This window comes from Bufo bufo, chromosome 5, assembly GCF_905171765.1.
Source record: "Bufo bufo chromosome 5, aBufBuf1.1, whole genome shotgun sequence".
In the NCBI taxonomy this organism is placed as follows: domain Eukaryota; kingdom Metazoa; phylum Chordata; class Amphibia; order Anura; family Bufonidae; genus Bufo; species Bufo bufo.
The window spans coordinates 130008256-130031752 of NC_053393.1; the positions used below are offsets into that span (position 1 = coordinate 130008256).

A 23497-nucleotide genomic window follows, 5' to 3' on the forward strand; every position below is an offset into this window, starting at 1 on the left:
AGATAGCTGGGAAGTGCATACTGTCTTTATCTTCCAAAGGAGAGTGTGTGTGATTATATATATATATATATATATATATATATACATACACACACACACATACATAATCACACTGACCCAGAGAGTAAATTTATTTATGCTGCAAACTGAACTTTGCAAAATGTACAACGTAAGGCTACTTTCACACTAGCGTCGGGGCTCCGTTTGAAGAGTCTCACAAGCGGCCCCGAACGCATCCGTCCAGCTACTAATGCATTCTGAGTGGATCCGCTCAGAATGCATCAGTCTGGCAGCGTTCAGCCTCCGCTCAGCAAGCGGACACCTGAACGCTGCTTGCAGCGTTCGGGTGTCCGCCTGGCAGTGCGGAGGCAAACGGATCCGTCCAGACTTACAATGTAAGTCAATGGGGACGGATCCGTTTGAATTTGACACTATATGGCTCAATTTTCAAACGGATCCGTCCCCCATTGACTTTCAATGTAAAGTCTGGACGGATCCGTCTGAAGCTACTTTCACACTTAGAATTTTTTCTACAATATAATGCAGACGGATCCGTTCTGAACGGATCCAAAGTCTGCATTATATGAGCGGATCCGTCTGGGCAGACCCCAGACGGATCCGCTCTGAACGCAAGTGTGAAAGTAGCTTAAGAAGGTAATGGCGGTATTGCCATTTTTCCCCCATTTCTCTTCAATAGGTCATATGTACTCCAAAATGGTGCCATTAAAAACTATAACTTGTCCCGCAAATAAGCCCTCATACGGCTATATTAATGGAAAAATAGCAAAGTTATAGCTCTTGGAATATGACAATCAAAAAATGAAAAAAGTTGCTTCTTCACTAAGGTGCAAAAGGCGGAAAGGGTTAATTAAAAAGAAAGAAAGAAAAAACACAACAGGAATGAAATGTTCCCCAAATTATCAATCAATGCACATCTCTAACTCATATTGTCTTATTTACACCATAAACAAATATTTTTCCTTACTTTTGTCCTGTGCCATGTTTCAGCCCCAAGACGGAGGAGACTTCAGCAGCCACCTCACATGGGTTCTCTTCAGCATCCAGTTCATGGCTAGGGAGGAAACAATATACACATGACCTGATTTCTTTATCCGTCTCATTTATACAGAGCAAAAACGTTTACAGCCAGAAGCTGAAGACCAAGTCCTGCTCCAACGGCTGCAGATGCAACGTCATGGACTGACACAGCAACAACCAGGAGCATGCTGCTGATAAAATAAAAGCCAGCATGGTTATTGTACCTGTAGGTAAAACACCATAAAAGCAGTTCAGAGGGTAGATTTTATGGATGACAAGTCACAGAAATCAACTGAAAACTGCAAAAAAAAAAAAAAAAATCCTATGGTTTTCAACACAGTTGTGTTCTTCCACATTCACGACACAAGGCATGCAGCAACTTCTGAGATCTTTCACTTGTAGCTGTTATCAGGGGCAAGGGCTGTAGTAAAAATGCAGATCATCCATAAGACCGGATTCACCCAGTGTTTTTTGCTGCATTTTTCTCAGAACTTTTCATGGGGTTCACCTTTTTTGGACCAGACAAAGTCTATTAACCCCTTCACTACCGAGCCACTTTTCACTTTAAATCCCAGGCCGATTTTTGCTAATCTGACATATGTCACTTTATGTGGAACGCTTTTACTTGTCCAAGCCGTTCTGAGACAGTTTTTTCATGACACTTTGTACTTCATGACAGTGGTAAATTTCAGTCGATATATATTACACCTTTTTTTTATAAAAAAATCCCAAAAATGACAGAAATTTTGGAAAAATTCACTATTTTCTAAATATTAATTTCTCAGCTTTTATGGCAGATAGTGATACCTCACAAAATACGGTAGTTATTACTTTACATTTTCCCTATGTCTACTGTGTGTTGGCTTCATTTTGTAAATGTTATTTCATTTATTTAGGACGTTAGAAGGCTTACAATTTTAGATGCAATTTTTTAAAATTTCTACTAAAATTTCCAAAACCATTTTTTTAAGCAACAATTCAGTTCTAAAGTGATTTTCAGGGGCTTCTGTAATGGAAACCACTCATAAATGACCTCCTTTTAGAAACTACACCCCTCAAATTATTCAAAACTTATGTTACAAACTTTGTTAACCCTTGAGGCACAAGGATTAACAGGAAATTAAGGTAAAATTTCTAAATTCCAATTTTTTAAAAAAGATTTTCCATTTTCTTCCATCTTTGCTGTAACATAGCAAGGGTTAAAAGGAAAATAAACGTCATTATTTATTACCCTGATTCTCCAGTTTACAAACCCCCCAAAAAATATGCTCAAAAACGCTCGTATGAGTGCATGGCAGGGTTCAAAAGGGAAGTAGCGCCATAGGGTTTTTGGAGGACAGATTTTGCAGGCTTGGTTTTGGGAGCTATGTCGCATATGAAGACACCCTGAGGTACCCCTACAGTGGAAACCCCCAAAAAGTGACCCCATTCTGGAAACTAGACCCCTCAAGGAATATTTCAAGGTGTGTAGTGAGCACTTTGACCCATCAGGCGTTTCACAGAATTAGGAAACACTTGGCTGTGAAAATGAAAATTACCATTTTTTCCAGAAAAAGTTTTTACACCCACATTTTTCACTTTCACAAGGGTTAACAGGACAAAATGCACCCCACATTTTGTTACCCATTTCCCCCTGAATATGGCAACAGCCCACATGTGCTTGTAGCCTGCTGTATGGGCGAACAGCAGGGCTCTAGAGGCAAAGTGCAAAATATGTTTTTTGCAGGCCTGAACAAACAGACATGGATTTTAGGTGCCATGTGCATGTCCCCAGAAGTCCCCAGAAATTAAAATCCCCAGGAAGTGACCCCATTTTGGAAAAAGCACCCCCATACGAACATTTTAAGGGGTGGAAAGGGCACTTTTGACCTAACAGGTATTTCACAAAAATGAATATGTAGTGGTTGGTGAAAAGTGGATATGTAAGCTATGCGGACTAAATCAGAGGTATAAGGTGGTAAAACTATAGGGTGGACGAAGTTAATACTCCATGGATGAGTGGTAGATTCTGAAACAATCCTTGATGCACAGGCCAGGTTTTTTAGGGCAGGTTTCGCAGTGGTAAATGGTGTCTTTCCTTATCCCCCTTTTGGAACACACCCTGCATCTTTTTTGGGTCCTTCCCTTCCTCGCTGTTTGGGGGACTTCACCAGGGACATGTTGCCCTGGTAAAACACGGGCACCGTAACTTGCAGAAGTACTGGGGCCCTCCATTGCTTGGTTTGGAAGAATTAGGGCCTTTATCACCACCTCTTGAAATTGTAGGAATGTTCTTGTCTGGCCTCTAGATCTAAATAGCACGTACGCATTGTACATTGCCATCTGTACAATTTCTCTGAAGCCCCATTCACTTCTATGGGGCTAGGGCTGAGTGAAAAACACAGACTATAGAACATGATGCGTTTTTCACGCAACGCAGAACTGATGCGTGAAAAAAAAAAAAAAAGCATGTACACAGACCCATTGAAATGAATGGGTCAGGATTCAGTGCGGGCGCTACGCGTTCACGTCACGCATTGCACCGCGCGGAAAACTCGCTCGTGTGAAAGGGGCCTAATAGACCTAGAAAGTAAACAATTAACGAGTACCCAACGTTTTTACTCTGGTCGCATCTAACGACAATTGTGATGTCTAATACTAAGTTCAATCGCTAACGACTCGCCAACAATTCGATCGTTTATCTTCATCGCTAACAAATCTTGAGGTGTAATACAGGCTTTAGGCATAAGGCTGTCTAGAAGTCACAGGTGGGCAGAGAGAGCCTGCTGTGCACAGATACGACAGACCGTAACTTTACAGTGTACACAAGAAATAAAATGTAAGTTTTATAAGGGTATGCTCACACGGCGAAAAATCCACGGCAGAGAAATCTGTAGCAGACGAGTAGCTGAAAACAGGTCAATTTTGGTGGCAATCTTAGAGCTCATGCACATGACCAATGATCTTTTCACTTCACTTCAATGGGGCTGTAAAAGATGCAGACAGCATCCTTGTATGTATTGTGGAAAAACGTGTATTTACACTGTAAAATGTTTAATAAAAATGATCTGATTTAAAAAAAAAAAAATGATGCAGACAGCACACTGTGTGCATGAGCCCTTACAGGAGTTTTTACAAGAGTTTTTTAAATCAGCTACTACAATTTTTATATTGTGTAACTAAACATGAAAGGGGTTTTCTGAGACTTAAATACTGATGAGCTATCCTCCGGATAAGTCATCTGTATCTGATCAGTGGGGCTCCGATACCCGGGACCCCTGCTGATCAGCTTTTCCTAGGCCAGCGACAGCACGTTCATCGGTCACATGGCATGGGAGCAGCTCAGCCCCATACAACACTGTGCTTGATGAGCAGGGAGAAGGCAGCGGGGCCATCAGGAGTGCCGATGCCTTCTTAAACAGGTGATCAGTATTAACATCCCTTTTAAAGTCATTGGATAAAGTGTTGGTGGAGATTTGAATGTGGACTTAGCTGCAGAAAACACCCATTTTCCACTTCTGAATCAGTGGCAGATGTTAGCCAATAGCCATACCCTCAATCTACACTGTCTACAATACTCTATCTACTTCCTGCCGCCAGGCTCCATTTCACTTCAGAAACTAGGTCATAAAAAAAAAAAAAAAAAAACCTGAAGGGTTAAAAAAGGTCCACCTTACCTCCGCTTGATTTTAGCCTGTTTGCACTCTGGAGGATCATCCTCATCATCATCTTGTCCATTAGCTGGCATCTGTCCACCAGGCGAAGTATTCTTTGGCACTTCTGAAACTTGAGAAAAAATAAAACAAGTAATAAACAATGGTAATAAGCTCTAATAAAGTAATTGCAATCATTGTCCACACCACCATAATATCTAGCATGATGATATGAAGACACATGAAACCTGCTGAAAAGTCCTGTCCATGTGAAGACCAATCTAAACCTGGGCTCAGGCTCCTGGCACACAGCACCCTCAATGTCCACCATCAGAGACCAGACCCATCTAGTACCTTTCTAGTTTTCTATGCAGGCCTCTGGTGGAAACCGCTAAATTTCAATGCACTTTGTAAAAGGTTATGAATATTTATACAGGGAATAATCTACTGGTGAGTGCTGGAGGAATCCCAGTGTGTTGACAATCCTTAAAGGAGTATTCCTTCATGGAGTCCCTTTTTAATAAGGTCCCATAGTGTGTGGTAGCAAAGAGTCATGCCCACCTGCTTCCGGCTGCTCCGGCTCGACACCTTGGCTCAGTTAAGCAATATCCCTTTTGCTTACTTCCGGGTGAGTACGGATGGAGTCACATGTTCTGCTGCAGCCCATGACTGGCCTCAGTGGCGCACGTAGCCCTGTCCGTACACAGTCAGAACCAAACAAGCTGGGGACCGGAAGCTCATCAGATGGATTCAGGGCACCACAAGGGAATGGTGGGGAGCAGGGGAGTAGGCTTATTTCCTTAGGTATCACATGCTAGAAAACCTAATTAAATAAGGATCCGATCCTGGAAACCCCTTCAAGCGATTTTACACAGACATAACTACAAGAAATTAAAGAGGACATGTATGTTTTAGTAAATACCAAAAAAAAAAAGCCTTTGCTTTTCTTAGATTTTGTAAAACAGACACGTTACGAGAGGGGTCCTTTTAAAGCCACATATTAGATAATTTCTCAATGCAATAATTTGACTGCTCATCATATTAGGAGCATACAGTGGGGCACATTTATTAAGCTTTTAATGTTATGTTTCAGTTTTGTGGCATAAAAATGTCTCAAATTATGGCAAGAAAGGTGAATGGGGGTTAGCGGGAGGGGGCGTGGCCTGCCACGGCAAGTAATTGTTACTATAATTTATGCCACAATCTGGTAATACTATAGTTCTATAAACTATAGTTCACGTTAGGACAGCTCATAGCTGGTACCGAATATCTGTGCAAAGACTTTATATTAAAGGGGTTCTGCAGTTTTTTTAAACTGATGATCTATCCTCTGGATAGATCATCAGCATCTAATCGGCGGGGTTCACTTGAATGGAGCTTAGCCCCGCCCAGGCCAGTGATACTAGTCGTGACGTTACTGGGCCTGCGGTAAACAGCGAGAAGGCTGCATCGCTACTGCCAGCACCTCTGCCTTCGCAAACAGCTGATCGGCGAGGGGTCGGACCCCCGCTGATCAGAGGCTGATTATCTATCCAGAGGATAGATCATCAATTTAAAAAACTGCAGAACCCCTTTAAGTCCAGTGTCTGTCTGGAGTCTGCCCCAGTGGCTTTCAGTTTTGTATATTCAGCGTCCCTGTCACCGCCTTTCACATCACACAGTGCTTGACAGTTAAGCCTCTGTTCACTTCTGCATCATTGTCAGATCCATTGCACAATGGACACCAGTGGCGACCGCTGGACCCCGCTGATGTAGAACAGGACGAGCGTCAGCACTGTTCTTCCTGTCAAAACCAAAGGAGCTTCCAAAGTAGGTGTGAACAGAGCCGAACACAAACTCTAGAAAACAGCAGGCGACACGCAGCATGGTCAAGTATAGAAAGCTACGAAAGGAATGGTCATAGAGTAAGTTAAACCAGTAACTAATTGTGGGGCACTGGGGACATCTGAAAGGGGGGCAAGCAAAAATAATTTGGCTGCTCCGCTTTTATACTACAAGAAAAATTCTGATCACGATTAATAAAATGTGTAGAAATCATAATCCGTGAAAGTGTGCGCTCAAACAAATCGCAAGACTGTGGAAGAGGAGGAATAGAAAACGGCCAGTAGTTAATCACAAGGAGCTTTCCTCCCATTTATAAATTGCTTTAATGAAAACTCAGCTAAGGCCATTTCCTGCTTTATATCGGCAATAAATTAGCTATTAGTAAGAATCAATAGGTGCTAATTTTACAGACCTGGCTGGCTTGTATCAGTGCGTCCAGACGATGCTTCCCTCTCGGCAGAGCCAACCTCCCTGGGCTCACTCTGGTCTGGATCACAAGGGCATTGAGCTCCCAGGCTCTCTGGGTCCTGCATCGGATGACTCTCATAAATAACACTTAAAGGTTTACTGTCTCTCTCCATTTCCTTTATATCAAGATTTATGATCTTCAGTCCATGTACGCAGTCACTGAGACAATCGATACTTTCTCTAGAAGAAGGAGGTATGTGCAGACTATGGTTTGTGTGCCGAACATTAGCTGCAGCTGGTGCCACTTGTGTGTCTTTACCTTCACAATCACTAGGTTCATCAAAAGTCCACCCGTGTTGTGCCCAGTACTGAAACTGCTCATAATACTGCCAGTACAATTCATTATAATGCTCAGCCCATTCTTCCTTGGTTGCAGAGCAATTCCATGGCTCAGAGTCGTAATCGTCACTTGTTACTGCCAGATCTTCATGCTTTTTAATCCAAGCCTGCCATAGCAATCCCTGTCCATACTGGTTCCAGTAACGTTCCCAGCTCTCCTGCAAGATTGGCCGTGCGGAGAGCGGTTCCAGATCAGCCACATCCTCACTGGTACCTCCAGCAGGACTTTCTTCAATGTCAGGCTGCTCAATGCTAGGAGAACCACCATCGTCTTCGCAGACCTCACTAATATCCTCCATAGCTTCTTTTATGCTTTCATTTATGTCTTTGGAGCATTTTGTCTTTTTCTTCTTTTTCTTATGGATTTTATCTTCCTTCACACGAGTTTCCAGAGGCTGAAAACAATCCACACAATATCAATAGTAAGTTATATCTACACAATGCACAAGATTTAGGCTAGGGTCTACACGTGTCACAAAGCCAAAGGTCGCCGTTTAGCTCTACCTGTATTACGATAAGGGTGCATCCACACAACAATATTTTTTGGTCCGTGTCCGTTCCACTTTTTTTTCAGATCGCATCCGGATCGATTAATTTCTATGGGGCCACAAGAAAAAAATGCGGACATCCATGTGCCCTCCACACCCATGTGGCCAAGCCGCAAATCATAGAACATGTCCTATTCTTGTTCCTTTTGCGGACAATAAGCATTTTTTTCTGGGGCCCACGAAAAGTGCGGGATGCACACGGACGTGATTTGCGGACTGCAAAATGGATACGGTCGTGTAAACGCATCCTTAAGGAAAGTAAATAGAGGTGTGTTGCAACCCGCAAGCTGCTATGACTGCGACTGACCTCCAGAGATTCAATGCCCCACTAAACAGGCTGCATGCACAGGGCTTTGCCTACTGAAAGGAACCTGTCATGTTGAACATGGTGCTACAGCTGCAGGCACCATGTTATAGAGCAGATCGATATATAGTTTTATGGGAAGAAATTCTGTGTAACTTGTAATTTATTCACCTAAATTCCTGCTCATTCTGGGATTTAAAGTCCAAGAGGTGGTCTTATCAGTGATCGGCAGCCTTCCCTCTATGACGCGGTCATCACTGATAGGACCGTCTCATTGACTTCAAAGCCCAAAGAAGGAATTTAGATGAATAAATTACAAGTTATACTGAATCTTTTCCCATAAAACTAAAATATTCAAAACAGTGCCATAAAACAGTCTGCTCAGCTTCTCCTGTTCTATCACATGCTGCCTGTAGCTTAGATTGTATTCTCATGATGAGAATGGAGCGAATGCATGGCAGGGGTGCTGGAACCCCGCTGATCAGATATTGATGATCTATCCTAAGGATAAGTCATCTATATAAAGCACTGCACAATCCCTTTAAAACTTAATTTTTCTCAGCATTTTTAGGTACACAGGGAGAGAAAAACAATGTAGGAATGTAAAGTTTTAGTTTTCTCTCCCTATGTATCTAATACATTTATTTAAAGAGAACCTGTCATCATGAAGAATGAAATACAAGTTATACTGAATCTTTTTCCACAAATCTATATATCAGTCCACTCAGCTCCTCCTCCTCCATAACATGAAGCCTGCAGATCAGACACCATGTTCCCTTTACCCGATTGGTATATTTATGGTAGGACTACCTGAGAGCCAGCAGTATTTTTTATTTTAAACAATTGTGGGGTTATCTGACATTTTGAATCATCTCAGACAACCCCTTTGGAGACCACTTCCATCGCCATTTTGGCCTAATGAAAACTGGTGGTTCTTATACAAAACAGATGTGACCTGGATAAATGCACTGTAACAAACAGAACCAGCCAAAGCCTTACCACAAAGTTCTTCTCAAATGATGACCCACCAAACTGTATCGGGAGACCCATCTGCAGCATTAGCTCAGACTCCGAGTCTAGTTCTCCTTCCTCCATAGGTTGGTCAGAGACATTGGACAACTCCAGCTCTTCCTGCTCATCCTCTTCCTCATAATCTGCTGGAAAAACACAACTTTACACTGACTAAAACACACAGGTCTAGTTATGACTTTGTCATCAATTTACATATAATGAAGGTGTAGCTGATGTTATCCTCTGCATTGCAAAAGGTTAGATCTGCAGAAGATCCATGACATATTGGTCAAGGTGTTTCTTAAAATATCTACAGTATTTGCCAAAAGTTTGTGAGGATCTTAAAAGGGAATCTATCACCAAATTTGTTTTCTGCCATCTAAAACCAGAGAGTGACACATATTATTTTCTCTAATCTGGTTTAGTTTTCTGATTGCAGAAATTTCTATTCTATTTCCTGAAGATAATTATGGGGGCGACCATCTTGTCCGAGCTATTCTTAACAGCATTTAGACTTACACTTTACAGCAGCCACCGGGGACCATAGACACAATGGACCAGTGCTGAGGTCAGGAGGGAGAAGATAAGCGGTGATATCACCTATTGTGACTGCTGGATCCTGTGATATAATATATATACAGTATAGACCAAAAGTTTGGACACACCTTCTCATTCAAAGAGTTTTCTTTATTTTCATGACTATGAAAATTGTAGATTCACACTGAAGGCATCAAAACTATGAATTAACACATGTGGAATTATATACATAACAAACAAGTGTGAAACAACTGAAAATATGTCATATTCTAGGTTCTTCAAAGTAGCCACATTTTGCTTTGATTACTGCTTTGCACACTCTTGGCATTCTCTTGATGAGCTTCAAGAGGTAGTCCCCTGAAATGGTTTTCACTTCACAGGTGTGCCCTGTCAGGTTTAATAAGTGGGATTTCTTGCCTTATAAATGGGGTTGGGACCATCAGTTGCGTTGAGAAGTCAGGTGGATACACAGCTGATAGTCCTACTGAATAGACTGTTAGGCAAGAAAAAAGCTAAGTAAAGAAAAACGAGTGGCCATCATTACTTTAAGAAATGAAGGTAAGTCAGTTAGCCGAAAACAGTCACCGGAGCTGAACCCAATCGAGATGGTTTGGGGTGAGCTGGACCGCAGAGTGAAGGCAAAAGGGCCAACAAGTGCTAAGCATCTCTGGGAACTCCTTTAAGACTGTTGGAAGACCATTTCAGGGGACTACCTCTTGAAGCTCATCAAGAGAATGCCAAGAGTGTGCAAAGCAGTAATCAAAGCAAAAGGTGGCTACTGTGAAGAACCTAGAATATGACATATTTTCTGTTGTTTCACACTTGTTTGTTATGTATATAATTCCACATGTGTTAATTCATAGTTTTGATGCCTTCATAGTCATGAAAATAAAGAAAACTCTTTGAATGAGAAGGTGTGTCCAAACTTTTGGTCTGTACTGTATATATATATATATATATATTATATTATATATCTGTCATCCTGCCTGTAATGATAAGCAGATAACTGCAGTAAAGTGATCTGTACAGACCAACGCCTTAGGCTTATGGACCAGTGTGAAAACTGCAGGATTGTAGCCTTGTTAATACAGATATTGACAAGGAAAACTAAAAATAACATCACCAAAATGTCTTTATTGTGTTCAACATAAAACTATGATTGAGGGTACTTTCACACTTGCATCGTTGGATTCCGGCAGGCAGTTCCATTGCCGGAACTCCCTGCCGGATCTGGCAATCTGTATGCAAACGGATACCATTTGTAGACAGATCCGGATGCGGATCTGTCTCACAAATGCATTGCAATACCGGATCTGTCTCTCCGGAAAAATGGATCCGGTATTTATCTCTTTCACATTTATAAAGGTCTGCGCATGCGCAGACCGCAAAAGCGGATCCGTTTTTCTGCAAAACTTTGGGCCGGATCCGGTATTAATGCATTTCAATGGAAAATAAGTGTTCCGGAATTTTGAATGGAGAAAATACCGCAGCATGCTGCTGTATTTTCTCCTCTGGATGAGTCATCAGCATCTGACTGGGGGTCAGAAACCCTGGACCCCCACAGATCAGCCGTTTGAGAAAGCCCTAGCCTTCTCGCCGTTTACCCTAGCCAACTGACGTCATGGCCATCGGTCTCGTAGTCTATGCACAGCACAGCACTATTCACTTGAATGGGGCTGAGCAGCGCCTAGGCCACATGACCCCCACCATGCCGGAATCCCCAGAGGATAGGTCATGAGTTACAAAGAGGAGAACCACTCTAACTATGAGCACTGTATAAAGTAAAGGTCCCCGCACATAACAGCAAAAGTGGCCGAACTCATATGGTCAGCTCAAGTGAGACTGCTGTTTAAGTATGAAATGGAATGTGCTGAGGAATTACAAGTGTTATAAAGGCGATGGAAAAAACGAGATTTTTGTATAACTTACCAGTAAAATCTCTTTCTCGCTCTTTCCTTGGGGGACACAGAAGACCTTGGGTATAGCTCATCTCCCTAGGAGGCGTGACACTAAGTGAAGACTGTTAAGCCCCTCCTCCACAGCTATACCCTCAGCCTGGAGAGAGAGACTGCCAGTTGCGTGTCCAAGTAGTGAGAAAAGGCAAAGTCCAAAAAGTGGAACCAACAAGCCAACTACCCAAAGGGTAAAACAAACTCGGAAACAGTCAGAGAAGAACAAAGAATGGGTGGGTGCTGTGTCCCCCAAGGAAAGAGCGAGAAAGAGATTTTACTGGTAAGTTATACAAAAATCTCGTTTTCTCGCCCAGTTTCCTTGGGGGACACAGAAGACCTTGGGACGTTCAAAAGCAGTCCAAAGGGGGAGGGACCACAGCACCAAGGCGAAGCACCCGAAGGCAACAAAAAACCGCCGCCTGCAGACCAGGCGGCCCAAGGCAGCATACGCCGAAGGCCGAGTATGCACCCTGTAGAACTCGGTAAGGTGTGCAAGGAAGACCAGTGACCACCTTACAAATGCATGGCCGAAGCCTAATGCCTCCGGCCCAGGAAAAACCGACAGCTCTGGCAAAATGAATGGTGACACCAAAAGCAGAACCCTGCCCTTGGTGCGACAACCACAGCAAGAGCCACACTGAGAAAGCGGAGGAAAGCCACCCTGGAGGCCCTCAACCCCTGCGCGGACCTCCTGGGAACACAAGAGACCGAACGTCGACAAGAGTCGGAGATCTCCAAGTAAAAAACTGCAAGGCCCAAACAACGTCCAAATCGGTGAAGTGTCCGTTCCCGGGGGTGGGAAGGGGAGGACGACTGCCTCAATGAAATGAAGGACAAACACCACCTTCAGAAGGAAGGAAGAGACGGAATGGAGAACAGCCCTGTCCTGGGGGAAGACAGAAGGCTCGGAACAAGAAGGGCCGCCACTCAGGCACCAGTCAGAGACACGATGGCTACAGAAACCCAACCGTACAGGACAGAAGGAGTAGAGAGGACTTCTGTAACGGCTCCAAGGAAAACTTGGAGCGCCAAGAGCCCAGTATGTGGTTCCCAGGACGGTAACGGAGGGCAGTACAAAGGAACCCAAGAGCCGCTCCATGGAAGAAGTTCCTGACAGGCCCAGAGGGTCGGGGAACGCTGAAAGAGGAAGGACAGGAACGACACTTGATACCTCAAGCAACGGAGTCCCAGCCCCAGGTCCAGGCCGGGCTGGAGAAAGACAGAACCATGGAGAGAGAAAGGCAGAGTGGGGGAACGCCCAGCTTCCCACAGAACCCCAGGTAAAGTCCTAAGTCCTACCACAGATCCTGGACGAAAACTCGGCTAGAAGCGAACACTAGCGAGCTCACTAGAGTCGCCTGGGCAAGCGGGCGAAAACCCAATGATCAGTAACACGGGCAGAACGGTCGGTAGAACGGGTCCCGTCGGCCCCGAACAATGTTGTCCCGTATCCACCCGGAGTGGGGGAGCAGACGGACAGGAACCGAAGGGTCCGCCCAGCAACCGCCCGATGCCAGGACAAGACAGGCTAAAGCCCAAGCCGATGTAGCCACCACAGGAAGACGGACTAAATGGTAGTCCTCCCAAGTTACCGAGAAGGTAAATCCATAGCAGAAACATTGCCTAGAATGGAAAAAACGCAATCTGCACCCAGCGGGAGGACAGAACGCGGTAGACCCGTTAGATAGGTACACAGCTAGTACAGTCAGTGTGGACAAGACACCAGAACCATCCACCTGAACAACCATGCTCTTCCCAGAGGGGAGGGCAGAGAAGGAACATCCTCTGAAGCGTGGCCGGAACAGAAGCCACATCGGAGAGATCCGTACCGAGTGGGAGCCAAACAGAACCGGCGAGAAAAGGCAGTCGAGACAGAGGCCGGGATAACACCCTCCAAAAGAAAGGAGGAGTGGGCATAGAGAAGCCATAGGACAGCTCAAAAGCAGAACCCCGCTACACTGAGACGCCCGGTTCACCGCTTCGCAGAAGGCGAATATCCTGAAGAACTCAAGGTGGATGTCCTCCGGACCTGGGTAAGCGAGCACCCAAGAGAAGTTGGGTGACCTTTCCCAAGAAGAGCGGCCCGAACCTGGTAGAAGGAAATAGTAGTAGGCGAGGGGACCGTAGTCCCGCCAGAGCCAACATAGAATGCGAAGGGCGCTGCAGACAGCACTCTCGACCATGTGACCACTAGCGCAGGGAAACAATGCTGCGAGAAGACGAATGGGTACGTGTCTAGGAACCACGAACACTCCCCGGCGGAAGGGCCAACGAAATGAATAAGCACCGCCCAGCTCTGAGCAGTAGCGAGCAGGTAGAGGCCGTCTACTTATATATAAGGCATTCATTTATTGTTTGTTGGACAACACCTTAGGCTTACACAGGTGGACAGAATGATCTCTTTAGAGAATAGTGCAAGGCTTGCTGCAAACACCGTCTCCCAAGAGAAAAAAAAAAATATGTCGCAGGAGGAAAGGAGGGATACGTACGAGTAGCCCCGTAAGCAGTGAGAAGGCCAACCCATCTACGGGACGAGAAGGTATACACGGCCCAAACAACGCACAAAAACGTCCACTCACTGCCAAAATATCACTCAGCGAAGGCCAGCCAGAGTGCCACAGTATCTACGGAAGTGCAAAGTGCAAACTGAAAAGGAGTTATGCACAAGACTAGTATGGTATGCGATGGAACGCAAAACTGACCGCCCCGAAAGGGGGGAAATGTACCTGGCAAATTGCAGTCGGCAAGGGTGCAAAAGCCCGCCCCAAAAAAAGGGGGGAATGCCCAAGGCCGTACCTACGTCAGAGAAGTAGGGCATACCATACTTCGCCCTGAAGGGCGCCATGCACATAGCCACACAGTATCCAGCAGGAATGCAGGAGGTCCACCTAGTGAAAGGGGGACATGCACAGGGCTATCCTAGCATTAAGTGAGTGTGCAACAACTCACCCAACACCGAAACTTCGTGAGAGTGTAACTACTCCCAATGAAGGGGAACATGTGCAAGTCCAATACGGCACATACAAGGACAGCCTTGGATCTCGTGAGCGTGCAAAATTCCTCCCATGGAATGAGGGGTGGTCACGCACAAGGCCAGCACGGTATCCAATGGGAGCGCAAGCGTTCCACCCATGTTAGAGGGCCATGCTCAAGGCCAGCAACGTATCCGATGAGAGTGTAGTATGCCGCCCAGAAAAGAGGGGGGGGTCATGCACACGGTCAGCATCGCATCCAGGGAGAGTGCGATCAGTCGGTGAGAATGTGTGCATGTCACCTGAAGGAGGCGTGCCCATGGCCGGCAGCGAATCCAGTGAGAGTGCGTACACCGCCCACGGAAGAGGGGTCATGCATATGGCCGGCAGCGGATCCAGTGAGAGTGCAAGCACCCCGCCATGTATGGGGTTCATGCACATGGCCAACAACGTACCGGCGAGAGAACATCACCGACCGAGGGAGTGTATGTATGCCGCCACAGGGAAAATCCAATGAGAGTGCATCATACCACCTATGGAAAGTGGTCATGCACATGGCTGGCAGTGAATCCAGTGAGAGTGCCAAATGCCGTCCACGGAAGGGAGTCATGCCTATGGGCGTCAGCGAAATCAGAGAGTGCAGCATTCCGCCTATGGAAGGGGGTCACGCACATGATCGGCAACGAATCCAGTGAGAGTGCAGCGTTCCACCAATGGAAAGGGATCGTGCACATGGCCAGCACCGTATCTGGTGAGAGTGCAGTATTCCGCCTAAGAAAAAAAGGGGTCATGCACAGATCGCAACGAATCTAGTGAGAGTGTAGCGTTCCGCCTATGGAAGGAGGTCGTGCACATGGCCAGCACCGTATCCGGTGAAACTGCAGTAGTCCGCCAATGAAAGGGGGATCATGCACAAGGCCAAACCGTAGCCAGGGAGAGTACAGTATCCCGCCCAGAAGGGGGGTCCCGCACATGGCAGTACCATAACTGAAGAGGGTGACGAATGCTGCCTACAGAAAGGGCCGCATGCACTTGACCAGCGCCGTATCGTGAGAGAGGGCTAGGAGGGTAAAATGACCCTGGCAGCGCCGCAGCCGGGGAGTGCGACATGCCGCCTAGGGAAGGGGGGCATGTACTGACATGAGGCTGCAGCGTCCTGCGCAGCCCACAAGTTATATATATAAAAAATTATTATTTATTTTTTTTTTTTTATATATATATATATATATATATATATAACAGAAAGGGGAGCCACCTACAGGAGCACTGGGGGGTTCCATACAGGCCCATCTGAAGCCGGCCTGTACCCAAAGGGTTAAACAGGGATCCGGCCAGGAGGGCGGCGCTGCGATCTCCTGGGGGCAGCCATACAGCCCCATCTGAAGCCGGCCTGTACCGCGGCGCTGCGATCCCCTGGGGGCACCCATACAGGCCATCTGAAGCCGGCCTGTACCCAAAGGGTTAACAGGGATCCGGCCTGGAGGGCGGCGCTGCGATCCCCTGGGGGCGGGGGAACCTCCCGGCGGGAAGAATTCCCGCCTGGAGAAGTTCCAGCCCCCTCCAACAGAGGCCGGAATTTTGCGGCCTAGTAATTGTAGGCCGTGAAGCCGGGGCCTAAATTATTAGCGGCGCCCGGCTGACCGGGGCCGCACAGTATTCAAGTACCGGCCGGGGAACGAAGCGGCGCATGCACATGCCGGCCGCGGGTGCCCACCCCGCGGGCCGGAAGAGCCGGGGACCCGGATAGAGCGCCGGGATCGCGGCCGTAAAGCCTGCGGTGCCCGGCCGACCGGAATGTTCCGACGGTCGGCCTGGGGCTGTTGAAGCATAGCGCTCATATTGCAGGCCGCGGGTGCCCACCCCGCTGCCCAGAAGCGAGGACCCTGCGCTCGGCAGCCATTTTACCCATGGAGCGGGCCCTGGCTTATAACAGCGCACCATGTGGCCAACAGCCACAACCACCTTGCCCTTGGGCCGGTGCCCGTGAGGGCAGAGGAGGGTCAGGAGCAGCAAGGCTCTGGCCCTGAAGCAGTAGCCGGTAAGAGGGAGGGGGACCCTGAGACCGGGTGCCTGTGAGGGTGGGAGGCCTGCATAACCCCTCCGTCAGGGGCAGCTAGTTACGGACCACTGCAGCTCCCAGGCATTCTTCTTGTAGGGAGAAGGGTGCCAATGACCTATGGAGGCCAGGAGAGAGGGAGCAGAATGTCGCCCTGCGGCAGCCCAGGGGCCAGCCTAGGTCTAGCAGGGACAGAAGGGTCCATAGGCCCAGTATAGGGTCAGGCACGCAGGAGACCGGGGGGGACGGGGACGTTGGGCTGGAGCAGCCAATCTCTCACCATAGACGTCTTCACCCTCGGTCCGTTCCAGCAGGGTCGCCCCTTCAGCTACTGGCACCGTAGTGGCAGGACGCTGGAAGGGGGACTTGGCGTACGGGCGACCCTTGCGCTGGCGGGATGTAGGGGAGCTGGGCTGCCCTGATCCACCTTGCCTTCTGTGGGGGAGGCAGCCGTGCGGGTGACCGGCACTGGCGCAGCTCAACCCCGGGAGAAACAGAGAGGTCTAGTGCGTCTCTGTTGTCCCTGATGATCTGGAACAAAAAGAAAAGAAAAAAGTAAAAATCTAAAATTTAAACAAGGAGAAACCAGCCCTGCAGAGCAGGGAGTGTCTTGCCTCCTTGGACACTAAGCAAAAACTGGCAGTCTCTCTCTCCAGGCTGAGGGTATAGCTGTGGAGGAGGGGCTTAACAGTCTTCACTTAGTGTCACGCCTCCTAGGGAGATGAGCTATACCCAAGGTCTTCTGTGTCCCCCAAGGAAACTGGGCGAGAAAATAAATTTACACCTCTTGCCATGCCAAGGTCAATACCTATACATTTTTGTCCATTGTGGTGTCTCCTGAGACTCCACTGTGGAAGCAGCAGCATGTCTTCATAATAATAAATTCTACAATTTGACCTGATTCACACGACCATGATCGGCCTGGGAAACACGGTCCACGCCGGCTGCATCTCCCTGGCACTGCATGCCCACATCGAAGAGGAGTTTGAATGGAGTGCAGTAAATGGCTCCGTCAGTCTTAAAGACATTAATTGGAGCAGCTAAGCTAGGTTAAACCCCTCTTTACTGTGGTTGTGCAGAGGAAAGGAACAGAAGCCCCCCTACTCACAATTGTTGGGAGTCCCAGTGGTGTTGTCTTCAGTAATCAGACATTTATCACTTATCCTGTGGATGGATGATAAAGGTCCATTGTAGAACAACCCTTTAAATAATGTAACAGTATCCTCCGACAGACAGGAACGCAGAGAATGATTTGGTTTTGCTAAAGATACTAAAGCATCTTTTTTTTCCTGAAACTTACAGGACCATTCAATGATAAAGGCTGATGTGCAAACAATACCTCTGAGAATCTTCTTATTGCTGTCAATTCCCCTCAATCCTAAATGGTACAGGTAGCGATCACTAGAAGAAAAATAGAAAACGTATATGATGGAGGATAAGAGCACATCCAGTGATGACAGGAGGCTTAGATAAAACGTGAAATCGTACATCCTACAGTTACAATGCCTGTATAATCAGATTGACATATGCTGGTAAGCGCAAGGATGCAGACAGGCCAGCCTCCTCCCAGCTAAAACCACTCTTCAGTCCAAGAAAACAATTGACTCTTAAAGGGAATGTGTCACCGAAACTTTTTCTGCCAGTTAAAACCAGATAGTGACACATATCCCTTTTTTCTAATATGTTTTTATTTTTTAATTGCAGATTTTTTAAATTCTATTTCCTGAACATGTTTATGGGGGTGGCCATCTTGCTTGAGCTGTTCTTAAAGGGAACCTGTCACTGGGATTTTGTGTATAGAGCTGAGGACATGGGTTGCTAGATGGCCGCTAGCACATCCGCAATACCCAGTCCCCATAGCTCTGTGTGCTTTTATTGTGTAAAAAAAAAACTATTTGATACATATGCAAATTAACCTGAGATAAGTCGATCACCGCCCCGCATCCTCCGAATCTCCTCCTTGCTCCCCGACGTCACAAAGCTAGAGCGAGGTAATCTCGCGATGCGTGAGCTAGCGCATGCGCAGTTCGTTCCCTGAGGCTGATGCCAGCACAGGGAAGGAACACTATGCCGACACTGCGCATGTGCTAGCTCGCGCATCACGAGATTACGGCGCTGTAGCTTTGTGACGTCGGGGAGCAAGGAGGAGATTCGGAGGATGCGGGGCGGTGCTGGGCTCCTTCACGCTGGACTCATCTCAGGGACAGGACTTATCTCAGGTTAATTTGCATATCTATCAAATCGGTTTTTTTTTACACAATAAAAGCACACAGAGCTATGGAAATTGGATATTGCGGATGTGCTAGCGGCGATCTGGCAGCCCATGTCCTCAGCTCTATACATCAAATCCCGGTGACAGGTTCCCTATAAAGGCGTTATTCTGAGAATTTATATTGATGACCTGTCCTCAGGATAGATCATCAATATCAGATCGGTCGAGGTCTGACACCCGAGACATCTGCCAATCAGCTTTTAAAAAAGGCTGGGGCTTTGTGAGTGTCGTGGCCTCTGCCTGGGCCATGTGACATCACTGTACATTGGTCACATGGCCTAGTTGCAGCTCACCCCTGTTCAAGTCAAATGGTTGCAAGCACTGCCACTATATAATGTACAGCACTGTGCTTGGAAAGCTGCAGGGAACCTCACCAGAGCACTGGCGAGCGAGGCGGCTCCCTGAAACAGCTGGTCAGTGAGGATGCCCGGATTTCAAATGCCGCCAATGTTATAATGATGACCTATCCTGAGGATAGGTCATCATTATTAATTCCTTATAAACCCCTTTAACAGCATTTAGACATATGTTTTACAGCAGCTATCAATGGCCATAGATGTAATGGTCAGGAGGGGACCTCATTGACTTCTATGGGAGAGTTTTCTAGACATGTTCGGTGACCTGTGCAGAGGTCAGGGGGGGAGCAGATAAGCTGTGATATCACCTATTGTGAACAGTGAATCCTGTGTTATCTATATATAGGTGCTACCTGTCATTCTAATTCTGCCTCAGTCAAGTGATCTGTGCAGAGCAAGAAGCGGCGTCTATTATTATGCTAAGGGATCAATGTGCAGGATTTTATGGTTTTTGTTTAAATATAGACAGTGACATGGAAAATAATCATATTTTTTAAGAATTTTTGACTGTTATTTTTAACATAAAAACTTGATTTAAACTGATCATTTTCTGATGACACATCCCCTTTAAACGGTTAGGACCTTTCACCAGAATAAAACCTCTAAACTGACTATACAGACATGTAGAGCGGCGCCCAGGGATCCCCCTGCACTTACTGTTATCCCCGGGCGCCGCTCCGTTTGTCCGATATAGCCTCCGGTATCTTCATAGTTAGGCTCCACCCAGGGGAACCTGCCGGCGTCTCTTTCTCCTATGCTGTAGAGCTGACCAATTGCAGCGCTCAGCTCATAGCCTGAGAGAAAAAAAAAACTCTCAGGCTATGAGCTGAGCGCTGTGATTGGCCAGCACTACAGCATAGGAGAAAGACGCTGTCAGGTTCCCCTGGGTGGAGCCTAACTATGAAGATACCAGAGGCTATAACCGGAGAACGGAGCGGCGCCCGGGGATAACAGTGAGTGCAGGGGGATCCCTGGGCGCCGCTCTACACGTCTGTATAGTCAGTTTAGAGGTTTTATTCTGGTGAAAGGTCCTCTTTAAGAGCTAAGAATAAAAGGAAAAACTTTGACATTTAAAGGGGTAGCATTTTAAAAGTCTTGTGTATACGGATGTAAAAACATACCAGGATGAATTTCTTCGATTTGGTAACAGCAGTGTACATGATATAGAGTGGGTGGGTGAAGGCTTACATAACCGTACCATATGACCACTTCTTCACCACACTTGGTCTATAAGGTGCACATACACCTTCAATAGTTGTTCAGACGACGGTTCTCTCTCCTGACTTCCCCATGCAGGCATGGCCTAGCGTGTATGTGTTTCTAATGGGGAGAGGTAGGTGCCTGGTAGCAGCTTATCTTCCCGAAGAACAGAATTACTGTGCATTGAAATAAATGTGTGATTCTCTCCAGGGGCAGAGTCAGGAGCTCCCCATACACATTAGCTTGCCGACAGGTTCGGAGAAAATAGTCTAATGTGAATGGGGACCTTGACGACCCAGGATAACCACATAGAATACAACTGAAGTCACAGTCAATCAAAAACCTCTTCAAAATACACAGGACAAAATGTTTAGCACTTACTTGAAAAAAGCTCTGGAGCAGAGACACAGTATCCGACTGTCCTCACTCAGATCATCCACATAAAGACACATTTCTGCCACCTTATTCCACTCCACACACAGCATGGTCCTGAAGAAAACCAAACATGTCAGCAAGCTTTATGAAAGTGGATGCGTCATCACAATATATGGCCTTCTGGGTTATTACACCAAACGGCACAAACAAATACTGTCCCGTTTTGTTAAAGGGAATCGGTCACATTGAAAATGCAGTCCACTCTGCAGGCGGCATGCTACAGAGCAGGAGGAGCTGAGCCGGTTAATACATTTGGTGCATCTTAGGCTGCATTCGCATCTGCAGCAAAAGGATCTAGCTGCCTGATGCAGGAAAAGGACAGAAAAAAAACCGTCGCATGCAACAGTTTATGTTGGGCTGAAATGGCCGGATCACCACCGGATCCCATCATAGTCAACAGGGATCCAGAGGTGATCTGTAGAATCCGGCAATGTCGAATCCAGTGAACTCTGGCAGGCTGTTCTCTGCCGGAGATGTGAACGTGGCCTTACTGCACCAGACTTTTTATCTTAGTTAATCCACATTAATTTGGAAACGCTTTCAGGAAGAAGCCATATAAAACAATCATCTCCTGATCTAAAACTGGCAGGGACTCAACAATAACCTGCAGAGCCGCTAACAGGTTCTCTGCTGTCTCCTGGATCAGCCGGAAACAGGCGTGATATGTGGCGGGCGATATTCTGATAGCAAACTGCAGGCTTTACACTGATAATAGTACAATAGTCATTTATTAAAAACCCCACTCCAGGTTCCTATTGAAAGGAAGCAGCAATTCTGATAATAAAAGAGAGTCTTGCATTGTGCATGGGAGGATTTTCCGATAGACACCGCCAAAGGATGCCATTGTTCTGAAGGCCACAGTCTGCTGGGGTTTTCCATACAGCTATAGCGATATATACCAGCCCAATGGAGGCCAAAAAGGACACAGCTGCAGCCTCCATTGGCTGAATGAAGGCATGCAAATACATTTGATGAAAGCGCCAGGAATTTCATGGTGCATATGGCAAAGACACTGCTAACACAGGGTGAAAGTAGTCCTATTAAAGCAAGAGAGCAGGTAGCGTGGCTGCTCCGCTTGTCTATAATACCGTATGTAAAGGAAAGAGCACAGCGAAAATTCAAAGAAAAAAAGATTGTACTTGTACATTAATGGAGGTGTGTCATGAAACATGTTCTAGATTTTTAAAACCAGCCCCTGGATCTGAAAACTTTTGTATTTGCATGTAATTAAAAATTTAGTATAGCCAGTAAGCTAGCCAATAAAATGTCTCTGTATAGCGCCACCTGCTGTTTGTTCTTCACCTTATTTTTCTTCCGTCTCACTTATCTGGTCGAACATGCTCAGTTTAAATCTTTAACTGCCAAAAGCCATATGTTCTGTTAGAAGCTGCGGTAGTTACAGGGAGAGAGCTGCAGCAGAAAGGACATGCCCCCTGACCTGCCAGGATGAAGATAACCTAGCAGAGCAATTGGAGCAGTGCATTTGGAGATCTCTGGACACATATGAGGTACAGGGCTGGTTCTAGCTTTGATAGGAAGGAACTGGCATGTACTACATGATGTCTGATTTTCATTTTTTTTCATCATAACCCCTCGAAACACTATTTAAACCGCATAGAAACCTATTTACAGAGATGTTGGTTTCTTTTTGTGTTTTTTTTTTGTTGTCGATTTAAACCATTGAAGTCTATGGGGAAAACCACTCTACATAAGGTGAAGAATTTGTGGTACTTTTTTTGACAAATTTTAGGTGCAGGCACATTAGCAAGCCTAGGCCGTAGTGTGGAAGCGGCCATAGACAGTTTCATAAATCTCCACCAATGTGTGAAGAACACCTAAGACTACCTACACATGGGTGCGGCTAGGGAGCAGAGAAGGCCCTTAATTCTCAGGGGTCAATGGGGGCTCCAGAGGTCTAACCTCTACCAATCATAAACTGATATAGTGATGTATTCTAGTGATATTCCACCACTTTTTAAGGGTGTCAACAACCAGATATTACAGAAACTCACATGTGCACAGACCAGACCTGTGGTTGTCTTCTCACCTGCTAGGAGAAGTGCAGTTCTAGAAGAGAATGATAAGACCGATGAGTTCTTCTTAGAAATATGTTTCTGTGGTTAGAAATAAAACAAAATTATATTTCAGCTCTGTAAACCATTTGCAAAAAAATAATAAAAATACTGTACTGGAGCTACCATCTAGTACAGAAGACCCATCATATTAATGGAGAATGTCAGAACTATAGTTAATGTATTGTGGGGGTCATAAAGATACACTGGACCTGCAAAAACTGTGAAGACATTAAAGGGGTTGTCTCACTTCAGCAAATGGCATTTATCTTGTAGAGGAAGTTAATACAAGGCACTTACTAATGCATTGTGATTGTCCATATTGCCTCCTTTGCTGGCTTGATTCATTTTTCCATCTCATTATACACTGCTCCTATCCAGGGGTTATGACCATCCTGCAATCCAGCAGCGGTGGTCGTGCTTGCACACTATAGAAAAAAAGCACCGGCCTATGAGTGCTCCCACAGTCCCGGCCACAAGA

At 46.2% G+C, this 23497-nt stretch overlaps 1 protein-coding gene across 1 annotated transcript in view; it reads right to left on the reverse strand.

Moving 5' to 3' along the window:
• Positions 1-23497, reverse strand: part of TGS1 (trimethylguanosine synthase 1) — an 85324-nt gene that overhangs the window by 46486 nt on the left and 15341 nt on the right. Inside the window, exons 2-8 of the mRNA XM_040433624.1 lie at positions 22957-23058; positions 20891-20998; positions 18021-18082; positions 9153-9307; positions 6907-7696; positions 4695-4803; positions 986-1072 (exon numbers count right to left, since the gene is read on the reverse strand). Coding sequence (XP_040289558.1) covers positions 986-1072; positions 4695-4803; positions 6907-7696; positions 9153-9307; positions 18021-18082; positions 20891-20998; positions 22957-22958 — 1313 coding nt within the window. The 5' untranslated portion in view covers positions 22959-23058. The remainder of the gene's footprint in view (positions 1-985; positions 1073-4694; positions 4804-6906; positions 7697-9152; positions 9308-18020; positions 18083-20890; positions 20999-22956; positions 23059-23497) is intronic.